This window comes from Spea bombifrons, chromosome 11, assembly GCF_027358695.1.
Source record: "Spea bombifrons isolate aSpeBom1 chromosome 11, aSpeBom1.2.pri, whole genome shotgun sequence".
Classification (NCBI taxonomy): domain Eukaryota; kingdom Metazoa; phylum Chordata; class Amphibia; order Anura; family Pelobatidae; genus Spea; species Spea bombifrons.
In genome coordinates, this window is record NC_071097.1 from 4,079,712 (window position 1) to 4,103,470 (window position 23,759).

Here is a 23,759-nt window from a genome sequence, read left to right on the forward strand (position 1 = left end):
TTCAGCCCCATGGGAGGGGAAAGACCAGGTGGCCTAGTAATACGGCAGCCCGAAATCCATTTAGACATATCCCCCCCCCCATTGCGTTAACAAAAGAGAATTGAATAAAGAAAATACCCATAAAGAAGCAGGGCAAGGATCCAGTCGTCATACAACTCCTGTCTGACCTCTGGTGGTTATTTGCGAAATTGCAAGTAAAAAAAAAATGCAACTCGTTAATATTACTGACCTTTGCATAAATGCTTATTATTACACAAAAAATATGTTCTTATTGTTATAAATGATGTCTTTCTGTGATTAGCTGTATTTTATGTAGCATTTTCCAAATAAATATATTTAACCCACGTTTAAGCCCGAGCGTACCTTTTAAAATAACATTTATATTGAATTATTTAATGACGGTTTGGAACACAACAGCGGTCGCTCCTTCATCTGAAGAAGAGACATCTGAGGTCTCGAAAAGCTTATGTAACTTTACATCTTTTACTATTTCGGCTCAATTTTCTCTTAAACTAATAAGGATAGATACATTTTTTTTGTTGATATAGAGTTTTGAAGGCTATGGCTTGCGGAATTATAAGCTTTAGAAGAGACCTCTGAGGTTCAGAAGCCTTATGTGGCTCTACCTCTTTCATCATAGCTGCAAACCATCCGTCTTTGACTCCGGAGTCTCACTTTCCTGGGTCTCTGGGTCACTTTCCTCTTTATTCCCTGGTTGGGGACCTGCCCACTTCTCCTTCTGTGCCTCACCCACCTAAGGTTATCTGCTAAACAATGCTAGCCCCACCCCACTCATGACTAGCCCCACCCCCCTCACAAAACCACCCCCTAGGAGCTCAGGGTAGCTTAATCTTGGACTTTCCCGGGCATAGTCATCCTAATTCCAGATTAAAACATATTCTTGGGAGTCATAAAAAATATTTAAATAAAATCACACATTTGAAATACTTTTTATTTATTTTTTTACAAAAAATCATATCTTTAATGACCCAATAATTAAATGATGTATATTATTCTGAATCTTCTTTTAAGGTTGCCATCCTACAAAACATTTATTTTGTTCTCTGGCGTGTTGACTACATATTTAATCAGATAAAAAAAGACTTTTTCGGGGGAGGGTTTCTGTTCTGGCCAGATTTCTGATATTTCGGAATGCTAAATTTAGTTTAAAAAGTATTAATTTCAGCTGAGTAGGTGGAACAGCAGCTTTAAAGCACTGAAGTCACAGCTTTGTAAATAATTTTCTACTCGAGGTCAAAACGCTATGCCGTGTACTGATATGCAGAACGCTGAGTGCTTTGCAAGGACAAACATTATTCCTCATTATCATCAGTCCTTGAATTCTGTAACTCTGGGCAGAATGCAGCAAAATAAGTGATTTATTAAGAAGGCGATTTTATGGGGTAAATAGCTAATAAACATTTTTTAAAATAATAATAATAATAATAATAAACACATAATAATAACTATTATAATAGTTAATAATAATTATGATAATAATAATAATAATAATTATATTATTTAATAATAATTATTATTATTATTATGATATATTATAACAATAATAATAATAATACAAGTAATAATAATAATAACAATAATAATAATAACAATAGCAATACTACTACTACTACTACTAATAATAATAATTAACAATTATGTATAATTATGATTAATGGTAAAAATAATTATTACTAAAAATTATTATTACAGAAGTCGACTTTATGGGGTAAATAGCTAATAAACATTTTTTTTAAATAATAATAATAATAATAATAATAATAATAATAATAATAATAAATACATAATAATAACTATTATACTAGTTAATAACAATAATTATGATAATAATAATTATTATATTATATAACAATAATAATAATACAAGTAATAATAATGACAATAATAACAATAGCAATACTACTACTACTAATACTACTAATAATAATAATAATCAACAATTGTGTATAATTATGATTAATGGTAACAATAATTATTACGAAAAATTATTATTACAGAAATTACTATTACTATTATTATTATTATTATTATTTATTATTACCATTAATATTAACACTAATAATAATAATAGCACCATCCTATTGTGCAAAGCTATACCATGATATAATCAAATATCATCTGAACGCCTAGAAAAGATGGGCATCAGGGGAGGAAAAAGGGACTTCTAAAGACCCTTTTCTAAAGAAGGACCCCCTTTTAATTTGACACTACATCGATCCTCCACTAGGTGGCAGGATGCACCAGCATCGCCCTCACGTGATATCTCTGCCTGCTCTGAGCTTGTAATGTGGCCCTAGGGTGCCTCCGCTGTCACCCCCCCACACACACACACCCGGGGGGCCGTAGTCTAAGTGACAATATACAAATTTGGCAATAAGATTAACACACGTTAAGACATACCCGCCTTGTGAGCTTACAATCTATTAGGATGCTGAGGGGGAATAGGACGGGAGGAGGGGGACGGCTTGGGTGAGGATGATGTCGAGAAGTCCGTGGCCCCGGGGAACCCGAAGGCTGGGGAGGAATATTTTTTTTTAGCTGACAACAGGCCCAATGAATACTATGCAGTCCTGTCCAAAACACACATTAACAGAAAAGGGGAACGCATAGAAAACCCAGAGAGGAGCAGAGAAAGGATCCAGCCAGGATGTAGATGCAGCCTTGCGTCCTTGTTACTCCACATGTTGGATGTATGTGGAACGGCGAGTAGGAATTGGCCCCAAATTAGAGCAGTCCATGAAATGCACTGAAGGTGGGGAGCAGAGGGGGGGTGGCCGGGGGGGTCAAATACACCCCTGTGTGGCGATAAATATATTGAGTATTATTATTATTATTATTATTATTTACTGGTTTATTTCCACAATGGGCATGACTTCAAGCCCCGGGAAGGTCCAAAAGCCACTAGGCGCGTCCCACCGACCAACCGGAGGGGGGGCAACTGTCACAAAATGCCACTCGCAGCTAAAAATAATACTTTCTCCGAATTTTGCGGCCGTTCGAAAAGTTCAGAGCTGCAGCTTCGATCGTCCCCCCCCCCGCCTGCCGGAAAAACAAATATAAAATTATAATTTAGAACGATCAATACACAATATTTATTCTTTTTTTGGGGGGGGGGATAAAACAAAAAGGTACAAGTTGACGTTCGACGTTCTTCTGCAGCTGAGCGGAAAAAGAACTTTGCAATTGGAAAAAGTCCACCTTAAGAGACCCCCCCCCCACCGGCCATTCCTTCTCGCTCCCTCTCCATGGCGGTGACGTCAAACTGGATGCAGGGATCAGATAAATGTGCTTATGGGGCAAGTGTTGAGCTGCAGTACGAGAGGACGAGCGGGGAACAGCTGAACAGCGCCCAGGTAGACTCAGACTGCTTGCCCACGTCCGTCAGCGCTAATACTTCTCCGAAATGCCACGATCGGGGCGCTTATCTCTTTTTCTCGATATCCTTGCATGACAAACCCCCCCCACCCCCACCCGGCTCCTAAAACTTTGTTTGTCATTTGTGATGTTGTTTGCATTGATGGCCGCGCTCGCCGGGGTATTAACTCTGCCAGCTGGGACTTACAGGAGCCCATTTGTTCAGTAATCACAGGGGATCAGCTGTGTTTTTTTTTTTTTGCAGAGCTCGGACCTTTTGCACCGAGGCAGCTGTAGCCGTCATTTATTTAGGACTTTTAAACCGCTATTTCACATCGGGATACCTGCGGTTTTTTTTTAGTGTTTTTTTTTTGGGGGGGGTAACCCAGAGCAACGAGCGTCTACTTTCCAAATAAATTCAGTATTCCCGGTTAATTTATCTTTAGCACTGGACGATTCATTGATAGGAGAGAAAAAAAAAAAAAAAAAAAAAAATTTAAATGAAATATTTTTATTTTGTGGTTAATTTATCTTTAGCATCGTAAAATTCATTGATAAAAAAAAAAAAATATTTAAATTTATTATTTTTAATTTGTTGGTAATTTATCTTAAACCATAGTATGATTCAGTGATAGGAGAAAAAAAAGTGTAAAAAAATTACACAAAGTATTTTTAATTTGTGGTTAATTCATTTTTACCATTGTACGATTCATTGATAGGAGAAAAAAAAAGTGTAAAAAATACTTAGATTAAATATTTTTATTTTGCGGTCATCTTTAGCTTTGTACGATTCACTGATAGAAAAAAAGCAGTGTCAAAAATAATGAAATTATTTTTTTTCTGGTTAATTCATCTTTATCACTTTACGATTCACTGAAAAAAAGTTTAAAAAAAAAGTTTCAAAATAAATTATAATTTTTTTTCATTTCTGGTTAATTCATCCAGTATGATTTACTGGAAGGAGGTGAAAAAAGTATACAAGTGATTAAAAGTAAATACATTTTAAAAAAAATCTTTGTTAATTAATCTTGATCACTGTACAATTAATAGATAGGAGAAATTTTTTTTAAAAATAATTAGCATTTTATTTTTTATTTTTTTTAATTTATGTGCTTTTCGGTGACGTCATACATTCAGCTTGTACAGATCTATACAGAGCTGGAAAACCTAAGAAATTATGTATAAATATGGTTAATTTGTTTCATTAAGGTCAAATAATTAATATTAGTTTTGTTTTTTTAATAATTATTTTGGATCTTAATTTGAGGGCCATATGTTACTTCGTGAGTTCAGGAGAGGGGGCTTTTGATCGTCATCCCACCACGCCTCTGGCCTCCACCTCGTAATAACATATTTACCATTTGCCGGCACGCCTCCAGCCTCCACTTTCCTGATTGGCTTCTTAATTTTCAAATCTATGAAACGTGCTTTCTAATTGGGTCAGGAAACAGGAAGTAGGAAGTGATTTCAGTAGACTTTTTTTTTTTAATATTGCGTTAACTTATCATTTTTAAAAATAATTTTAATGTAAAATTTACAAAATGTATAAAATGTATATAATTCGTTGTGTGATATTCTGGCCTCTTTAACAATCCAGAGCTTTTTTTTTTTTTTTAAAAAAGAAGAGCCAATATTTATATGTAAAACATTTCTACTCCAGCCATTAAATCGATTTTTAATAAATAATTATATTAAAATAGTTCTTAATTTATTATTATTTTTAATAATAAAAAATAATTAAAAAAAATAATAAAAAAATAATAATAAATAATAATAAGAAGAAAATAAAAATAATAATATAAAATAAATACAAAGAATACTAAAATAAGAAAAGAATAATATAATTTATTAATATAATGCCCAAAATTTCCCAGCTCTTCCTACAGTCCATACATTGAAAGGGTCTGAATTAACTAGGACTGACGAGCTGATATATTAGGTAAAAGAGTATATAGAGTAATTTAAAACCCAAATGTCCCTGCCCCATCGGCCACATAAACCTCCACTAAAACCTATTTTTAACCCCCCCCCCGTCCATAGCTACTCTACGGGCGGAGAACACACTAGCCGGACCCCGTGTGCACATTTTGCGGAGAGGGTCTGGCCAGCTGCTCTGGACGTCACTAGGATTAGAGCACAAAATGGCATCTGTTTGTCTGACTTCTCTTTTAGTCGGGGGCAGCCCTGAGTTCAGGGCCTGCAAGATGAATTATGAGGACACCTGCCACACAACAGCCCCAAGCTACCCCAGTCCACGTATTTCTGTATCCCACATGAAGACACAGAGGAGGAATCGAGGGGAAGGAATGAGGTTTCTCACAGCGTTCTCATATTTGTTCATTCATTATGGTAATAGCGCTACGGAACCTGCTAGAGCTATTACTACGATGGAATGATAATTATGTATTAGGGATGTAGTGAAAGTGCGTCATTGTCTACTAAGGCCGCCGGTCACCGTTTTGTGGCAAAGGACGCTGCTGATTGGATGGTAGATAAGTGACAAGGTAGATAACATGCATGGGATAGGCATATGGTCTACTAGACTACTCAGACCCCCCATTCTTGAAGGGGAGTGGCTTAGTGAGAGGGCGGGACTCTCTACAAGTGTGGAAGCAGTCAGGGAAGCGGGGCTTCACTCGGAGACTCCAGGCGAAACCCGGAGAGCGTTCCCTAGAATGCATATGGCGTCACTGTGGGAATTGACTGCCTTATAAGATGAAGGTCCAATCATAATGCAGTTGCTGGGTAACAATTGGACGTCTGTGTCAAACTCCGCCCAGTGTGACCAACCAGCCCGAAGGCCTGATATGTTATTGGAGCATGTCCTGGTGTGTTCGTGATATTCATACCTGGGCTACCTAGAGCCTACCTTTGAGGGACGCGGCCAGGAACGCCCCTGACACCAGTGGGCGTGCCCGCCGACTTTAGTGGGCGTTCCCGCTGACATTGGGGGAAACAACTCCATGTAAAGGGGAAATGGGAGTGGAGTGGGGCGTGTCAGGACCCCGCGACCGGGACAATTCGGGTGTTGACCCGGAGAACCAGAGAAGTGGTCCTTCTACCTGGAGAGTTCCCAGGTATGGTGATGTTGCTTGACGTTGACAGGTGATTGGACGACAGATACTGCGAATTGTATGAGAGAATGTGGCGCTTAACCCCTAAAATCCAATGAAAAAGACAGCACATTTTGAACGCGAGGGTTTGGCAGATGGTCCTGCTGACCTCTCGGTGATCAGTAGACAGGGAAGGACTTCTGCACGTGGTGGAAGCCCAGGATGAAGTCACTTATAGCAGAACGCTACTTAACATGTCTCCAGTATAGAGTGCTAATCCTCACGACTCAATGTCTCCTGATCACTTGACTACGTTAAGTCTCCTTAATGCTCCAGAGGCTTAAGCCAATCTATGTCTTTAAAGGGGAAGTCCCACCATTTTTTATCAGTGGTTTCAGGATAAAAATATATTTTCAAAAATATTCCTAAATAAAAAAGCTTTCTATAATGTTTTCAGGCAGCTGCATATCAGCCGTTTGTATGATTCTCGCTCTGTTATCTGATCCCCGATCTACTAAACACCCCGACTCCTTATCATACTGCCTTTGGGGAACAATAGAAAGGCTCAGTCTTAATCAACCAGCCAGACTCCCTGGCTAATGAAAGTCTATGGAGGGACGGACTTCATTAGCATTGCCATAAAGCATCAGCTCAATCTTAATACTTTAAATAATAAATAATACTTTATTTTCACTTTGCCAAAGAGTTAGTAGATAAATGGAACAGCTTCCCAACAGACGTGGTAGAGGATAATACATTATTATTATTATTATTATTAATAATAATAATAATTCTTGTGTAAGCCTAGCGGTGGCCACTGAAAGATCTCCCATGCAACATGCGCATGTTGGCTGTAATAATTTGCTTTATTTATTGTGCTGTGGTGTGATGTCACATTTCTAATGACTGTTTATGATATCATTTAGTTTTTTAACACTTGCATTGCAGGATACTTGTTCTAAGTAATAATAATAATGATAATAATAATAATAATAATAATACTAATATCATTCTCACTTTATAGATTATCCTCAGTCCAGAGATATGAATAATAATAATAATAATAATAATAATAATAATAATTAGTGGATTTTTAGTTTTATTTATTTTATGAATAAAATAATAATAATACCGTAGTAGTAATAATAATAATAATAATAACAATTATTATTATTATATTAGGCTATTATATTGTAACATTTTTAATACATTCTTAATAAATCCAAACTGCATTCATTGTTATGTCCCGTTAACCCATTGTACAGCGCCACGGAATATGTCTGCACCATATAAAGCAATAAATGGCAATGTTTCATTTCAGAACACTACAATGTGCTTGCAGCATGCATTTAGATTGTAAGCTCCACGGCCGAGTTCTCAGAAGCCGACCATTCTTTGCTTTAACGCTTCATTAGGTTAGATTGCAAGCTCACGGGACAACTCTGGGGACTTTTTTTTTCTTTCAGTGTTTGCTAACCCCCCCGATATTTAAATTGTCCAGCGACGGGGAATATGTTGGCTCTTAATAAATAACAAATAAAAATAATAATAATAAAAAAAATAATAATAATGATTAAAAAATAATAATAATATTTGTTAAAACACTTTTATTGAAGGGAAAAAAATGGAGAGGGGGGAGAGCAGCGAGATGCCTTGAGATATCCCATAGAATCCCGAGAGGCAATAATAGAACACTGAGTCATGCGCGCCTTGTCTGGAAGGTATATGGTTACATACCTTTTATGGGTCACAGCTCAGCTGGGATATCTGCATCCGAATTATACCTCCCGTCTATTCTTAGGTGGCACTTCGAGCCGACTGAACAGGCAAGCTTACAATTAGCTCGGAAATTGTGCGCGAACCCAGTGCTTTTTTTTCCTCCCCGATATTTCTTTCTTTTTTTTTTTTTTTTTTAATTTTTTTTTCCCCCCAGCTAAATTAGATTTATTTTTTATTTTTAGTTATTTTTATTTATTTTTTGAAATTTATTTTTTTTTATTATTTTTTTACAGTTTTTTTTTTTTTTTGACAGAGCCTAAGCGGCTGTGCTAAAAAAAAGTTAGCGAAAAATGGCTTACAATGTATCGCTCGCCGGACCCGGCCCATGGGGCTTCCGTCTTCAAGGAGGAAAAGACTTCAATATGCCCTTGACCATCTCGAGAGTAAGTACCACGGTGACTTTAAAGTATAACAAGTTCGTTCCCGATCTCCCAGAAGGGGCCGCGCATGTTCGGAACCGAGCGCAGGATCCTCTCTGGTGAATTACAAGTTGCATCGCCGCGTAAACTTGCAAAAATGTCCCAATGAATGTATTTTGTTGTTTTTTTTAAATGTCCTTTGGTGCAAAAGTCTCCTATTGAATGCTGCTTAGCCCTTTTAGCATATAAGGTGTTAATTTTTTTTTCCTCCCCAACCCCTGTCACTGAAAGGGTTAAAGATGCCTAATTTGTGTTGTGTTAGATTTCACTTTTAATAATTCATGTTTCATTTATATATATATATAAGTTAAAAATATATATATTTATTGTTATTATTGTTATTATTATTTAATTAATATTATTAGTAGAGTAATATTGTGATTATCTAAGAATTGGTTAAATTTGACGTAGAATTGGTAAATTTGTAGTCATTACACGCCAAAAAATGCCGGGAATTTATATTGTGTTAAATATATATATATAAATATATATTAATGTTTTTTGGGGGTTTAAAGCTGCAGTTCCACTTAGATAAATAAAAAAGACCTTCTCCCGTCAGTATGTTAAGCAACTCAACCTCCGCGAAGGGTTAACCACATAAAATCCACCTATCGGTGGCAGCGGTTTTGGGTCACGTGACAATTAAGTGATCCCCGTAAGATGTATGAACGGGATTAGAGAATGATTTCTGCGTAGGGGTGGGTGGTACTTGCGCTGCGTTTGGGGTAGGTGGCACGGCAGCTTTAATTTATTAAATACTTGGGGGGTCTCAATACGTCCCGATTGGAAGAGAGAAAAGGGGGGGTGGGAGGGAGATGGAATTGAAGGAAGTTTTACGTTACGGGGAAGCTGGTAGATAAGTGGAACAGCCACCCGGCAGAAGTGGTAGCAGCTAATAAACCCTGCACGGGAGACCAAGTACTCGTTCCCACTCGAACCTATTGAATTGCTATAAAGTCCTCTCGGGCACCTACATTACATGACGTTTCTGTGTGTATCGCCAGCATATACCGTAGCGCTGTTACAATAAGTGGGGGGGCAGTGAAAATAATTAGCAAAGGCAGCTTAGCATGACGACATGAGCGCGTGTTAATGTGAATAAGAACACGGTAGAGAAGGAGACGTCGGTTCCTGGTCTCGTGAGCTTACACTCTATTATCCGGCCGTCTCACATTGGGGGGAGGGGGGTTGAGTTTCTCCCAGGACTGGTCCATGGTCGCTCGGGAACGAGTTCTAGGATAAGGGACGGGGTGCGGAGAGACCCAAAGCACAACATGAGGGGTCCTCCCCCCCTCATGTACCTAGAAATAAGTGTCGACGGGCGGGTTGTATTCAGAGCGTTGTGGATACGTGGAACAGCCTCCCAGCAGAGGTGGTAGAGGGGATTTTAACACGCATGGGATAGACATACGGCTCCTGACTCTAAGACGAGACCAACGACTGATTAAGGTTTGAGTCTGAGACCCAGAGTTGATTCTTGGGGCCCCAGAGAGGTTTTCCGGGGTGCAGATCTTTCAAAATGTCTGCGTGACCCGAATCTTAGGTAGGGTTTTAGAAGAACTGGTTTGAGAGGTGCAGTGTGCCTGCCAACTGTCCCGTTTCCCACAGGACAGTCCTGATTTGGCCACTTTATCCCGCTGTCCCACCGAGCTCTACCTCCGCTCTCCTTCTTTCGGGGACAGAGGGATTTGGGGGGGGCCTTGGGGGGGATGACTTCATGACTTACTGGTAACCGTTGCATAATGATGTCATTGAGAGAAAAAAAAGAAATAGAAGATTTTATTGTCATGTGACACAAAACAAGGCGACGATAGGTTGTTGCCATAGAAACTGAAAAAAAAGCTTTCAGTTCCTGTTCTGCCTGCTCAGCCCCGAATTTAACACTTTAGTAACTAAATGCAGCTTTAGGGACTGTTTAGAATATCCCAAACCCTGAAATCATTCTTCAAGCATATTTATTTTTTTTTTGCCGGGAACACTTAATTGTCATGTGACGCAAAAGCAGGCACTGATAGGCTGTTGCCATTTACACAAAAAAAAGTTTCTGGGTTGTTTTACGATGTGATTGAACCTTTAGAGGTCGGAATTAGTAGAAAAGCTGAGTATTAATGCTGTGGATCGACGGTGCCATGTTAACCCCATAGTGTATTAACCCCTTAGTGTATTAACCCCACAGTGTTAGTGAATATTGTGCTGAGAATACGTGGTATTTTTATCCCACGCCACGCTCGCTTCCCCTCCAACCACGGTCAGTTCTCCTACATCTCCTGTCAGAGGGACCGCCCACCTATATCAGCGGGACCACCCACCTACCTCAGCGGGACCACCCACCTACGTCAGCAGGACCACCGACCTATATAAGCCGGACCACCCACCTATGTTCCCAATCAGCCTACACCATAATAGAGCACTGATGGGAGAGTGTGGTAGATAAGCGGATCAACCACCCAGTGGAGGTGCCTGTGCTTGTTATACCCCCTTGGATGGGGCATTGTTATGAATACCGTAATAGCTGCCGGCTGTCCTACGCAGTAACGTTACACGACGGCCGCACCGGCCCTTTAATCTCTCGGCCAAGTGGAACGGCAGCTTTATCCGCCCGCCGGCTTTCCTCCTTGGCTTTGAAGTTCTGTTGCCCCCTAATTTTAGATCCCGCCGGACCATGACATGCTGTTGGGGTGATTAGGGAAGTGCGAGCAGTCCCAGGGCGCTCATCGCAGGAGGTCCTCGTCAATCAAACGGCGACAGGTGAAGACGCAGCGAGCGGGGGGGGGGCATTGTCTGTCCTCGGCCCCCTCTATAAATACACAAGCATTTGTTGGCGACGTGCGCGACGTTATCACAGGCAGGACCTGATAATCCCGGTGAACGAGGACTCGTTACTATAATACAGAAGAATCAGTTTACTTTACCGAGAGGGCGGTGGATAAGTGGAGCAGCCTCCCAGCAGAGGTGGTAGAGGGTAATACAGCGAGGGGATATAAACACGCATGGGATGGGCATACGGCTCCTGATTCTAAGACGAGACCTGATCAATGTTTCGGTCTTTACATCAAGAAAAGCGGGCAGACTAGCTGGGGAGGGGGGGCTTGTGCTCCAAATTCCACGTAATCTGCCCCGAAAGGGGGTAGTAATTTTTTCTACCCTTGGAGTGAGTAAATCTTTCATCTGTAAAGTTAATCGCATAAAGACAACTCAGTAGGGATTGATTGTTTTCCTGGTTTCTATGGCAACGACCAATCAGAGCCTGCTTTTTTTTCAATGTCACATGACAATTAAATGTTCCCGGCGAAAATGATGAACGGCGCAAATTGTGGCCCGACTGAAGCGTCGTTTCTGGGGAGGGTCCGGGTCGTTCAGCAGTTTACGGTTTGCCGCTGGGATACAGAGAGAACAGCGCCCAGCGGGCATCTCCAAAACGTGGCCCGTCTATTTTGAGCGTAACCATGGCGTTAGGGCATTTTCTATTCTGAGCTAGGGAGCCGTTGACACAGAGCCTCTGGAACGCGTGCCGAGGACAGGACATTTCAGACCCAACGCGCGCACTGCTCCTGATCTCCTTAAATACATCCTGTAACGGAACGGGGGAGGGGGGGAGCGGGGGAGCCAAGAACCTTGCGATCGCGCTAAATGGCAGCATGGAACGCACGTCTTCTTCTTCTGGCACGAATACTGTTAATAAGCTTACCATTTATTTGGAAAGGCTGCTTTCGTTTTACCAAAAGGGTTGTAGATAAGCGGAACTGCCTCCCAGCAGAGGTGGTAGAGGCTAATACAGTGAGGGGGATTTAAACATGCACGGGATAGGCATATGGATCCTGGATCTAAGACGAGACCGACGACTGATTGAGGTCTGAGTGTGCCGGGTATGAGGGTATCACGGGGTTCTACGCCCCTGAAAGCCCCCCCCCCAGATAATGTGTATAGAAACAGCAGGGAAGGGGTTAATAAATTAAATGATAAACAAAAATATAAAATGATGATATATATTTATTATAAAATATATCATTCTTCTTCTATAAATCTCTTGCTCAGATCGGTCAAAAAAAAGTAACATAGAAAGAAAAGCCCCGCCCCCCAGCCACACCTCCAACCGCACCTTCTAAAAACTAAAAGTGTCCTTCTATTGGTCATTCGAAATAACGGGCGGTGTGGAGAGAAAGATTCGGAGCTTGAAATCCATCGAGTAGCTTTAACAAATGGTGTTTAACAAATGAAGTGTTTTCAGTTGCTATGGCAACAGCCTATCTATGACTGCTCTGGTGTCACATGACAATTAAGCCTTCCCTGCAAAATTTTGTATGATTAAAGAAGTGGGTGAAAACATTCTAAAAAGTCTCAGAAAATGGTGCGTTCCACTCGTGGTTTATACATGGAGTTTCCATGGTTTGTTACGCCATGAACATCGTGGCTGAGAGTAAGTGAATGAGAGGGTAAAGGAGGGAGTGTGTATGAATGTATGTATGCGCGTTAGGATGAGATTGTATAAGTGTGTTAACATGGAGGAGTCTGTGTAAGCGTTTATGTGTGCGCATGAAGTTTGTGTGTGAGCATGAATGTGCATTGTACGTGGTGTGAGAGGGAATGTGTGTTAGCGAGAGAGTGTGTTAGTAAGTATGAGTACGTGTAAGTGTGCGCATATATACAGGCCTCGTCTTAGATTCAGGAGCCATATGCCTCTCAAGCATGTTTAAATTTCCTCACTGTATTACCCTCTACCACCTCTGCTGGGTGGCTGTTCCACTTTCTAGTTAGTCTTATTCCTAATTAGATGTAAGAAATGTTGTATTTAGCAAACTGTTTTTAGAAAATATGCCCTTAACGTAGCTATTGGTCGTTAAAACCGCTGCTCCACCTACCTGGACTAAATGCAGCACTCGAAACATCATCACCGAACCTTTCCCGGAGATAATTCTTTCATTAATATGTGATTTTTTTTCTCTCATTCATATATTTTATGGGGACACTTAATTGCCATGTGACATAAAAGCAGGGACTGATAGGTTGTTGCCATTGCAACTTCGGAGGAAGGAAGAACACCAGTAGCTACAGCTTTGATGGAGTCCTTCCAGGTGTTACCAGCGGCAACGTACTCTGGCTCAGGCCGACTAGGGCAGCAGTCCCCAAGCTGCAAAACAAGGGGGGCAGATTGCCCTTTTGGGTGATCGGCCCCTCTAGTTTGCTGTTGCTCCATGGGGCAATTACAAGAGAGATCTATGATCTCCCCAACCGGTCCATTTACACTACCGAGGCTGTGATGAGCTTGGCTGACACTGTCTGGCCTAGGGGGCAATTAAAGCCAAGTGTCCCCAACATACGCCCTGGCACACATATGTACACACATATACACATGCTTACACTAACATACACTTACTCATACTCACTAACACACTCTTACACACTCATGCTAACACACTCCCTCTCACACCACTTGCACTTACACATTCATGCTCACACACTTACACATTCATGCACACACACACTTACATATACACATCCATGCTAACACACAAACACTTACACATACATGGTAAGACACAAAAACTTACACTTACACATTCATGCTCACACACTTACACATTCATGCACACACACACGCACACACACTTACACATACACATCCATGCTAACACACAAACACACATACATGGTTAGACACAAAAACTTACACTTACACATTCATGCTCACACACTTACACATTCATGCTCACACACTTACACATTCATGCACACACATACACACACACACTTACACATACACATCAATGCTAACACACAAACACTTACACATACATGGTAAGACACAAAAACTTACACTTACACATTCATGCTCACACACTTACACATTCATGCTCACACACATACACATTCATGTTAACCCATACACCCCACACACACATTCTTAATCTTACAAACATTCAGCCCTTTGCAAACAATTTTGGACTGGCTAGTTAGTAGAACAGGGTACTCTGTTTTAACTAAATAATTGCGAGCCATGGCTACGCTAGGTTGGTAGGTATCTGTGGCAACATTTTAAAAGGACATGGAAGAACATCGCGCGTTGCCAAAAAATTCCTCCCCGTGCAAAAATAGATCTGTGGAAGAAATGTCTTCCAGCGCTGGCACCAATCGGGTGTCCATTACGTCTTGGGCAAGTGGATAAGTTATCAGTGCTAATTAAAACGCTGCCGTGGGATGTAGCCAAGGGGCTACGCGCTACACGAAATAACTTTAACGGGATGCTCATCCAATCAGAATTAAACAGAAAAAAATATATATAAAAAAATATATAAAATATTTAACATTAATACGTATATTAAAAATATTAGATTTTAATTATATTCATCTTTAATTTACATAATAAATATTTCATTGTATTACAATAATTAAAGACGCCGTTCCACTTACATCCATTTTTCTCTATCTAGTATGCTAAGCAAATAATCCTTAGCAGATTTGTCATTTTATTCTGTTCAGTTTAATCGCATTTTTTTTTTTTACTTTCTGGGTCAATGGCCTATCAAAAGCTGCTTATGTGTCACATGACAATTAAGTGTTCCCGGCATAAAATAATGACTAAAGGTCCGGTCCATCTAGTCTGCCCATTATTCCTTATGTAAAGAATCAAACCTTAATCGACCGTATGTCTATCCCATGCATGTTTCAATTCCTTCACTGTATCATCCTCTACCACTTCTGCTGGGTGGCCGATCCACTTACTTTCCACCCTAACACGAATAGGCTGGGAAGTTACGTAACATGCGTAACTACTACTGTTCAATTGCCCATGCAAAGGGTATTTTTCTACCCCAACCTCATATTAAACCGCCTCTAACGGAGAGGATGTTCGTACGAACTTTCCGTGGCCTTAAAAGTTCATATACAGCAGCCGTAGCCGGCGCGTTTCGCCAATGGATAATTGTTCTCTCCCCCCCGTCTATGTACAGCGCTTGTTATCCGGTGCAATAGAGGGGACATTCTATTTTCTAGACGCTCGGGGTCGGCAGTAAAAGCCTCGAGGCGCTGCGGAAACCGATGTATTTATACGATTTAAAAAAAAAAAGGATATAGACGTGAACTGAACTTCTGTCCTCTGACTCCGGACTCCTCGACGTACGATGGAATTCTTTAGAACAATGGCTCGTATAGTATAGTCGGGGGCCGAAATTGGCGATGATTGATGATGTTTCCTCTTCGCGTTTTCACATTTCCAGATTTCATTTGTGTTTCTGCTAAATATTACAAGGATCCCCAATTTTACTGAAAGAGTAGTAGATAAGTGGCGTAACAACCATGGTTACTGTGGTTGACCCCTACCACCACTTGTCCGCCTCTTTAAAGCCGCTAAGGTGCGGCTAACACCTGCAGCCAGCAGCACGGAGAGTGTGGAGGTCATGCGATCGGATGATCTTACGCACTCTTTCCCTGCATGCTGGGTCTGACTGATCCAGCACGCAGGAAGTGACATAGAATCCACTTCCTGCATGCTGGAGCAGTCTACACACAGCATGGAGAAAGAAAGACACATCACTGGTGTGGACAGGGCCACAGGCAGGCATTTGGGGGGGGGGAGGATGGCACAGGCAGGCTGTTTGGGGGCAAAGATGGCACAATCAAGCTGGTTGGGGACAAAGATGGCACAGAGAAGCTGTTTCCGAACAAATGAAGGCAAAGACAAGCTTTTGGGGACAAACATGGCACAGATAAGCTGTTATGGAGCAAAGTTGGCACAGACAAGATGTTTGGGGGCAAAGGAGGCACAGATAAGATGTTTAGGAACAAATGATGGCACAGACAAGCTTTCTGGGGACAAACATGGCACAGATAAGCTTTTAAGGAGCAAAGTTGGCACAGACAAGCTATTTGGGGACACAGATGGCAAAGACAAGTTTTTTAGGGGCAAAGGTGGCACTGTGGGACATTATGTAGAGACCAACGACTGGTTAAGGTCTGAGCCTTTACAGCGGGAAGATCTGGCAGACTAGACGGGGGCCGAATGGGCCTTATCTGCTGTCATGTAAGAGCAGAAGAGCGTGTTCTATATATACGGGAAGCTCCTGGAATTCCGAAGCGTACAAGGAGCGACGATTCCCGGCTTGTGTGAAATCTCACTTGGATTCGATGACAGTCGAGCTCTTTTTTAAGAATGGCTCTGAAGGTCGGGAGATCTTTTCCGAGCGCACAAAGCTTTATCCCGGCACATGCAGGGATTCCATCGTTCCCTCCGTGTGCGCTTGCTATTTCAAATTTTTTTTTAGTATTTAAACAAAAAAACAAAAAAAACAGACAAAAAGTTACTGGAAACCTAATGAATAATGAGAGGTTAAGAAGGTACCAATTCTGTAAGAAAATTGATTGTTACTCTTTACCTGTACATGGAGCATATGTGCGGTTATCATACCTGGGAACTGTCCCGATTTTATGGGTCTCCGAGTCACTGTGGGGAAGCGCAGGGCCCCCGGGAGCGGTGTTGTGGCGCGCCCCACTTCCTGCCCAGCCTACTTCCCCTACAAAAATGGCATCGGTGGGAGTGCCGGATAGCTGGAACCTGGATGTTCCCAGTGACTGATCAAAATCCCCTCATAGTACCAGCGGGGTATTATGGCCTAGGGCAGCAGGTCCGGGGGGGGCAGCAGAGGGGGTAACATGGAGCTAATTTGGGAAGTGGCTTCCTGCCACTTCTCAGTGGGTCGGTTAGAAGGAAGATCACTGATCTCTCCAACTGGCCCATTAAGTCCATGGAGGGCAGTCAGCACAGCCGCCATAGTCTACTTCCGGGCCGGCGCCGTGTGTCCTTCAGAGGCGGAGCTTCAGGATATGATGTCATGTCCCGGCGCCCAGCAGAAAGGAGGGCGCAGTTGGCCCTGACCTAGGGGGGGTTAGTGTGTGACATTCCCAGGGATCCGTTTCACAAAAAAATACAATAAATAAATATTAATAATAATAACAGTAATAATAACAATAAATAATAATACTATTAATAATAATAATATGCCTGTACATTGTAAAGTGTGATGGCTCGGTAACAGCGCTCTCATCACATCTTCCTAAAGACAGATAGAGGTTAAAAAAAAGAAACAAATGATAAGATATCAGCTGGACGTCCTTTTGGAGACCCCCAAAGCCCGCTTTATCGTCCCTGCCCTGCGAGGAATGAGTTATACGATAGCCGCTACAAACAAAAAAGTCTTGGCCGGGATTCAGAAACGATCCGAAGTCACGCCCGGGTGTAGATATGTCGTTCTCTGTTAAAGTGCTGTCCCCGCAAGCGGCAAGCGTGGATTATCGCTGAACCATAAGGTCATGACATAAAAAAAAAAAAAAGATAAGAAACTTAGCGTGTTTAAAGTCCCTCGCTGTATTAACCTTTCCACTTCTGCTGGGAGGCTGTTCCACTTATCTTCCACCCTCTCGGCAAAGCGAAATTCTTAACGTAGAAGTAATGCAGCGTGTAAGGAGGTGGGATGCCTACACGATTTAATAAACATTAAAAAGAAAAAGAAAACAAATAAAAAATTGCATCTATTCATTATTCATCATGTTCCGTTCTTCTGGAGAAACACTAGAACAAGAGGTCCTCATCTAGAACTTGCATGTTTTCATTCCTCCCCTGTATTAACCTCTACCACTTCTGCTGGGAGGCTGTTCCACTTATCCACCACCCGCTCAGCAAAGTAAAACCTCCTCACATTACCCTCCGACCCTCTGGTTCTAGGTGATGACCTGTTGTTCTAGCATTTCTCCAGCAGAACAGACCGCTCGATCTTCCCGACACAATGGGGCATCTGCCGTCAGGAGGAACGGGCAGGCTCGACGGGGAGGAACGGATCGGATCTTCTCTGATATTTTAAGAAAAGAACCCTAAAAATCCCAGAGTTTACGTAAAGTTGAATAAACATTTATGGGACGCCCCCCTCCCCCCGATGGTATCGGAGATGTCCGAGAAAGGGGATATATAAATACCCCATTGTGTCGGGAAGCTCAAGCAGCCAATCGGATGCGTTTGTGCACTGGCTTCATGGGAGATATTCATCATCTCTCTCTTTTGTCCGGCTCGGCGTGGAAGCCTTTTGTTTGTCCACTAATTACGATTTAAGGAGGCTCTTCGGGAGCTTTGGACGTCTGCAGAACTCAACAGATTATACGTCGCAATGCGGGCGTTTAGAGCAAATTACCCCAGATTAGGCCCTCTTGTAAAACCCCGTCAGCCCATAAAGTATCCGCAGCTAAATCGTTAGGTTCTAGTCTGATCGGGGATCTTCTTTCCATGCATTGTCCACCGTTGCCAAGGCGACTTCTATCTATGCGCATCTAAACATTCTCTCTATCTGGCGTAGAGGGATAAGAGCAAATGGTATGGTCCATTCCGCAGCAGCATTCTAAATTCGGTTGCGAAAAGTTAACAAAATCCTCTTTAACCTTTACCACCTCTGCTGGGAGGCTTTTCCACTTATCTGCCGCTACCCCTCTCAGAAAAGTATATACGTCCCTGCATCTGACCCTCTAGTTTTAGACCATGGCCTCTCGCCCTAACATTTCTTTAAAACAGACTTTCTGGGAGCGGAGGGGGCTACCGGTGATAATTTAACCCTTTCAAAGCCAACATATGCATCATATGTAAAAAAAATAATAATAATAATAATAATAAAAAATTAACACCACATTCATAGGCACTTCCACGGGGGGGACTTTTAATCAAAATATTTACTTTCATCCAAATATTTGACACATATTTTTAATTTTCTTATTTTATGATTTAATAATTTTACTATATCGGTTGATATTATTATCAGCTTCTTTTATATATATATATATACATTTAACACGGAGTTAAACACCAAAAACTTGGAAAGAAAAAAAAATAACATGAATAAAAGTACTCATGCTACTGGTTGTGCCACATTGGCCATAATGAGCTTCTGCTGTGGCAATACCATGAGCTAACATCAAGCAGGAAGTTCTGCTTTGATATTATGGGCCACAGAATGGTTCGGACCAATAATCTGCACACTGTGGGCTGTGGGGTATAATGGGTGGTCATGGAGTTGGGTCTCCGTTGACCCTTTAGGTCACACCAACATACGTAAGAACCTTCCGTGAATTGAATGGGTGGAATCTCTGATATGTACAGATTAGTAAATCCTCTGACTTTTTTTGTCACCAGGTCACCCCCGGCAGTAAAGCAGCACAGTCCAACGTGAACCAAGGAGATTTGGTGGTGGCCATCGACGGAGTAAGCACCGATGGAATGACTCACTTGGAGGCTCAGAATAAGATCAAGTCTGCCAGTTACAACCTGGGTCTCACCCTTCAAAAGTAAGTCTGGCTACCTTGTTTCCACCAATGACCCCACCTCATCATTCTCCCATAAGCACACCATATGTTTCTTTGGCACATGCTCCTCCCATAATCGTGCCGTATCCTCCGTATCCACTGGAAAAATGTTCAGTGGGCCGGTGGTCAAAGGCGCCACATATTCACCGCTGGAACATCAGTGATGCAACATGCAGCCAGCAGCTGGAAATGCCCAGCCGTCCAAAACGTTGAGCGCGGCCACACGTATCCAGCTGTCTGTCCTAGTGACATCAACAGGCTGCCACTAGCCTTAAAGTGCCAGGGCCGCTCTGTCAATGCCATTGCTCATGGTGGACATCTACTGGTCTCTGTGGTGGACAACTTAATGATGTTGTATGGACCTTCAAAAACCTTGGTGACACTTTCCCTATACCTGAGCTTGGCCCTGCATCCTAATGTCCCGCCCTGTGCTCCTTCACCAATGACAGAGCTGGAGCAGATGATACATGGTGTTTTGAGCCAATTAGGGTCCTGTGTGCTTGGCTGGGCGTGGTACCCCATTACTGGTGGTACTCCATTGATGGAGGACTGTTACTTTCCATGGACGTCCTAGAACTGGTGATGGAAACGGTGATAGAAGCTTTTGGAAAATGTCATAGATTAGGTTTAAGAAATGAGTTCCTGATAAGACATAACTGGGCCAATCACAGATCCTTCACACAAGAAAAAGAATCCTTACACATTACATAAAGATCTTTACAATAAGGAAAGGCAGAGAAGCTTCGGAGAAGGCTTCAAGGTGATTGAAGAAGTTCTTTGTTGGCCGATAGTCATTATGTTGAGGTGAATTGAGTTTGCTTTGCCTTCAAAGGTGTATAGAACCTTGTCCATTATGAAGATGTTGACAAATGTTTTCCGAGCAATCACTCTTTTTAGCTTTGAGAGATAGGTCTATAATTGACAATGTGCTGGTAGAACCGACGCTAGGAAAGTCATGTCCTATTTTATGGGTATTTCTTTTCTTTGAATAGCTGGATGTTTATGAAGGCAATTGTTTGTGAAGAGGTCACAATGGTGGAAAGAAAATGGTGGAGAGAATTCTAGGCCATGAAAACGGGGCCAATAAGTGCAGCATCTTCTTTTGCTTGAGTGCCCGCCGTAGATATACAGGAGGGGTCATGGTTATCATTATGGATAATTACCTATTTTGGTTTGTTTTTTTGAAGAATTGGAGATCTGAGTTGACATCTTCCTACGCAGACGTATTTATTGTAAGCACAAACGTTAGTGGTCTACATTGACTACACAAGGAATGGAAGATCTCTGGCCCTTTGACAATGGGTTAATTAAGTAATTTGGGATCTGCGCAATTCCTAAAGATACCTGGGAACTGTCCAGGTTTGACCCAGGGTGAGGTCCTCCTTCACTTGGTCTACTAGGTCTCCGAGTCACCTTCCTCTTTCTCTAGACAGGAGAGCTGTGCTTGACCATGCCGACTTCTCGTCTTAGTTCCCCTTAGGTTAGCCTAGCCTCTATGTGATTAGCCCTATCCCCACATGAAGCCCCTTCCCCAGAAGAGTGAGAGCTCCAGGTGGTCTACCATGGGAAGTTTCCAGGTCTATACATGGGCTTCTGCAGAAAGGGGCAAGACGGGCCACCACTCCTGGACACTCCATTAATCTGTTTTTCAGGAAAAATAGTAAAAAATAGTAAGAAATTAATCCTGTTGGCTTCTTCTGATCAATATATTTGACCGTCTAATAGATTGTAAGCTCTTAGGAGCAGGGGCCTCCTCCTCTTCTGTGTCAGTGTATCTGTAACATGTGTTAATGTGATTATCATTCCTCTTTACGTGTCACTCGGTTTCCACATTTATAGCTCCGAATGAGAGTCATTCGACCCAAGGTGACATCAGCTCCACCATAAATATCCTTACAGCATTTTTCCTCTGTTTATGGGCAGTTGTGGGCAATTATTATTATTATTATTACTATTATTATTATTATTACTATTATTACTATTATTATTACTAATTACTAATGCCAGCAGCCATCATTGGTTGATAGCAGAGGAGGCCCCTGCCGGCGACTAATAGAGTTGCTCGTACAGACCTTTAAAATCCTGGCGCCAAAGCTGCTGCGTAGTGCGTACCGCGTTAACCCCTTCTACAAAAAACCAACAACAAGAATGTACACGAATATTCGCCCGAACACAGGAACGGGCAAATATTTGCGGAATACGAAGATTTTTTTGGCCCGGCGCCCAAGTCTAGTAATAACCCCCCAGTGGGATGAACACATGTAACACATACTGGTACAGAAGGTGAAGAGGGCCTGGTTCCAGTGAGCTGACAATCCATTAAGTACATATAGCTGGTCGGGGGCACAGGTCCAAGGAGTCAATCACCTTCTTGGGCATCGGGCCCCCAAGTGTGCCGCGGCTCGTTGGGCCGGTATACAAGGGAAATCTTTGGTCTTCATACCTGCGGGCTTTCTAACTGAGCTGACCCTGAGACACTTTGAATATTAACCCTTTAATGGTCCACCATGCAGATTCTATGTAGCAACTCATGACCATACCTGGGAACATCCAGGCCCCCGGTCACACAGAGGCCTTCCGTTTCGGAACGCGGGTAGGTGGGTCGGTCCCCTGAAAGCTGCCCATTTTTGGAGGGGAAGTGGATGGGGAGTGGAGGAACGTCCCTTCCATGACCAGGAGTGGCGCTCAGCTCGTTTATGTCACAGAGCGCCAGGATATGACATCATATCTCTGCAGTGAGGATTAAACCTTCAGTAGTATTTGTGTAAATAATGTTCTGTCCAAGTGGAACAGCACCTTTAAGAATGCTTTTTTTTTTTACAGTATCTTCCAAAGGCAAAACTAAATTAATAATTACAATGGCGTAAATACTTTATTTTGGGGGGAGGGGATGAAAAAGAATGTACGTGAGCAATAAGTGCTGGCTTATTGTGAATGGAGGAAGCAATTGTTAACAAGCAATTCAGACTTACAATGGAGGAAGCGTCGCCGGAGCCTTAAAATGATGTTTTTTATGTGTTGTGTTGGTATTCTTAACCACTTGTGTTCCACAGCGGTATCCATCACATAAACACTTTAGTTTCTTATGCTGTGGTCTATAAAAAAATAGAATAAAAAAAAAAAAGAATTATTAGTTCTGGAAACAGCAACCATAATGGAGCTGTACATTTTGTGGCAAATGGTGCATAATATACCTCCCAAGTGTCCCGGCTTTCTGGGGACAGTCCTGATTTTCAGGCACTATCCTGCTGTTTTGGGTAGCCCGTGATTGGCAGGTAGCGGTGAACATGGGCCGGTTGGGGGGATCCTCTGATCTCCGCTGACTGGCCCAAAAGGACTGTAAAATCAATTGAGGCTCCTCAGCTGAATGACATGAAGTGGCTTTTCCAGTATGGTGGGTGCTTAGGCAATTTCTGCCCAACATATGCTAATTAACCCCGTCATTATCCTATAGACGTACAGGTACGTCCACAAAAAAATACCATTAGGATTTACCTGTACGCCATGCGTTTTTCACGGCAGCAGGGACATCTCCCTGCACCTACTACCTCCCGACCACGCATTCCCTTCTCATGGGTGTCAGTGCTGACATTCACCAGAAGCTCCTTGGAGGAGAGGAGAGACTCAGCAGGGTCTGTCTAGGAATCTCAGATTGCTCCCCCTGCTGGCTGATCTCACGCACTGCAATCAGCAATGCAAGGCTATGAAACCCTGCTAGCTGATCAGCCATCAGTGGTACCTACTGTGTATTCTTTTTTGTATGTTTCTAGCCCTATTTTAATTTGTAAAAAATCTCTGA

At 42.0% G+C, this 23,759-nt stretch overlaps 1 protein-coding gene across 1 annotated transcript in view; it reads left to right on the forward strand.

The window, feature by feature from the left end:
* Nucleotides 1–3,277: 3,277 nt before the first annotated feature.
* The window catches only part of LDB3 (LIM domain binding 3), a 39,244-nt gene continuing 18,762 nt past the window's right edge, over nucleotides 3,278–23,759 (forward strand). Inside the window, exons 1-3 of the mRNA XM_053451267.1 lie at nucleotides 3,278–3,374; nucleotides 8,461–8,590; nucleotides 19,791–19,942. Of these exons, the coding sequence (XP_053307242.1) occupies nucleotides 8,498–8,590; nucleotides 19,791–19,942 (245 nt within the window). The 5' untranslated portion in view covers nucleotides 3,278–3,374; nucleotides 8,461–8,497. The remainder of the gene's footprint in view (nucleotides 3,375–8,460; nucleotides 8,591–19,790; nucleotides 19,943–23,759) is intronic.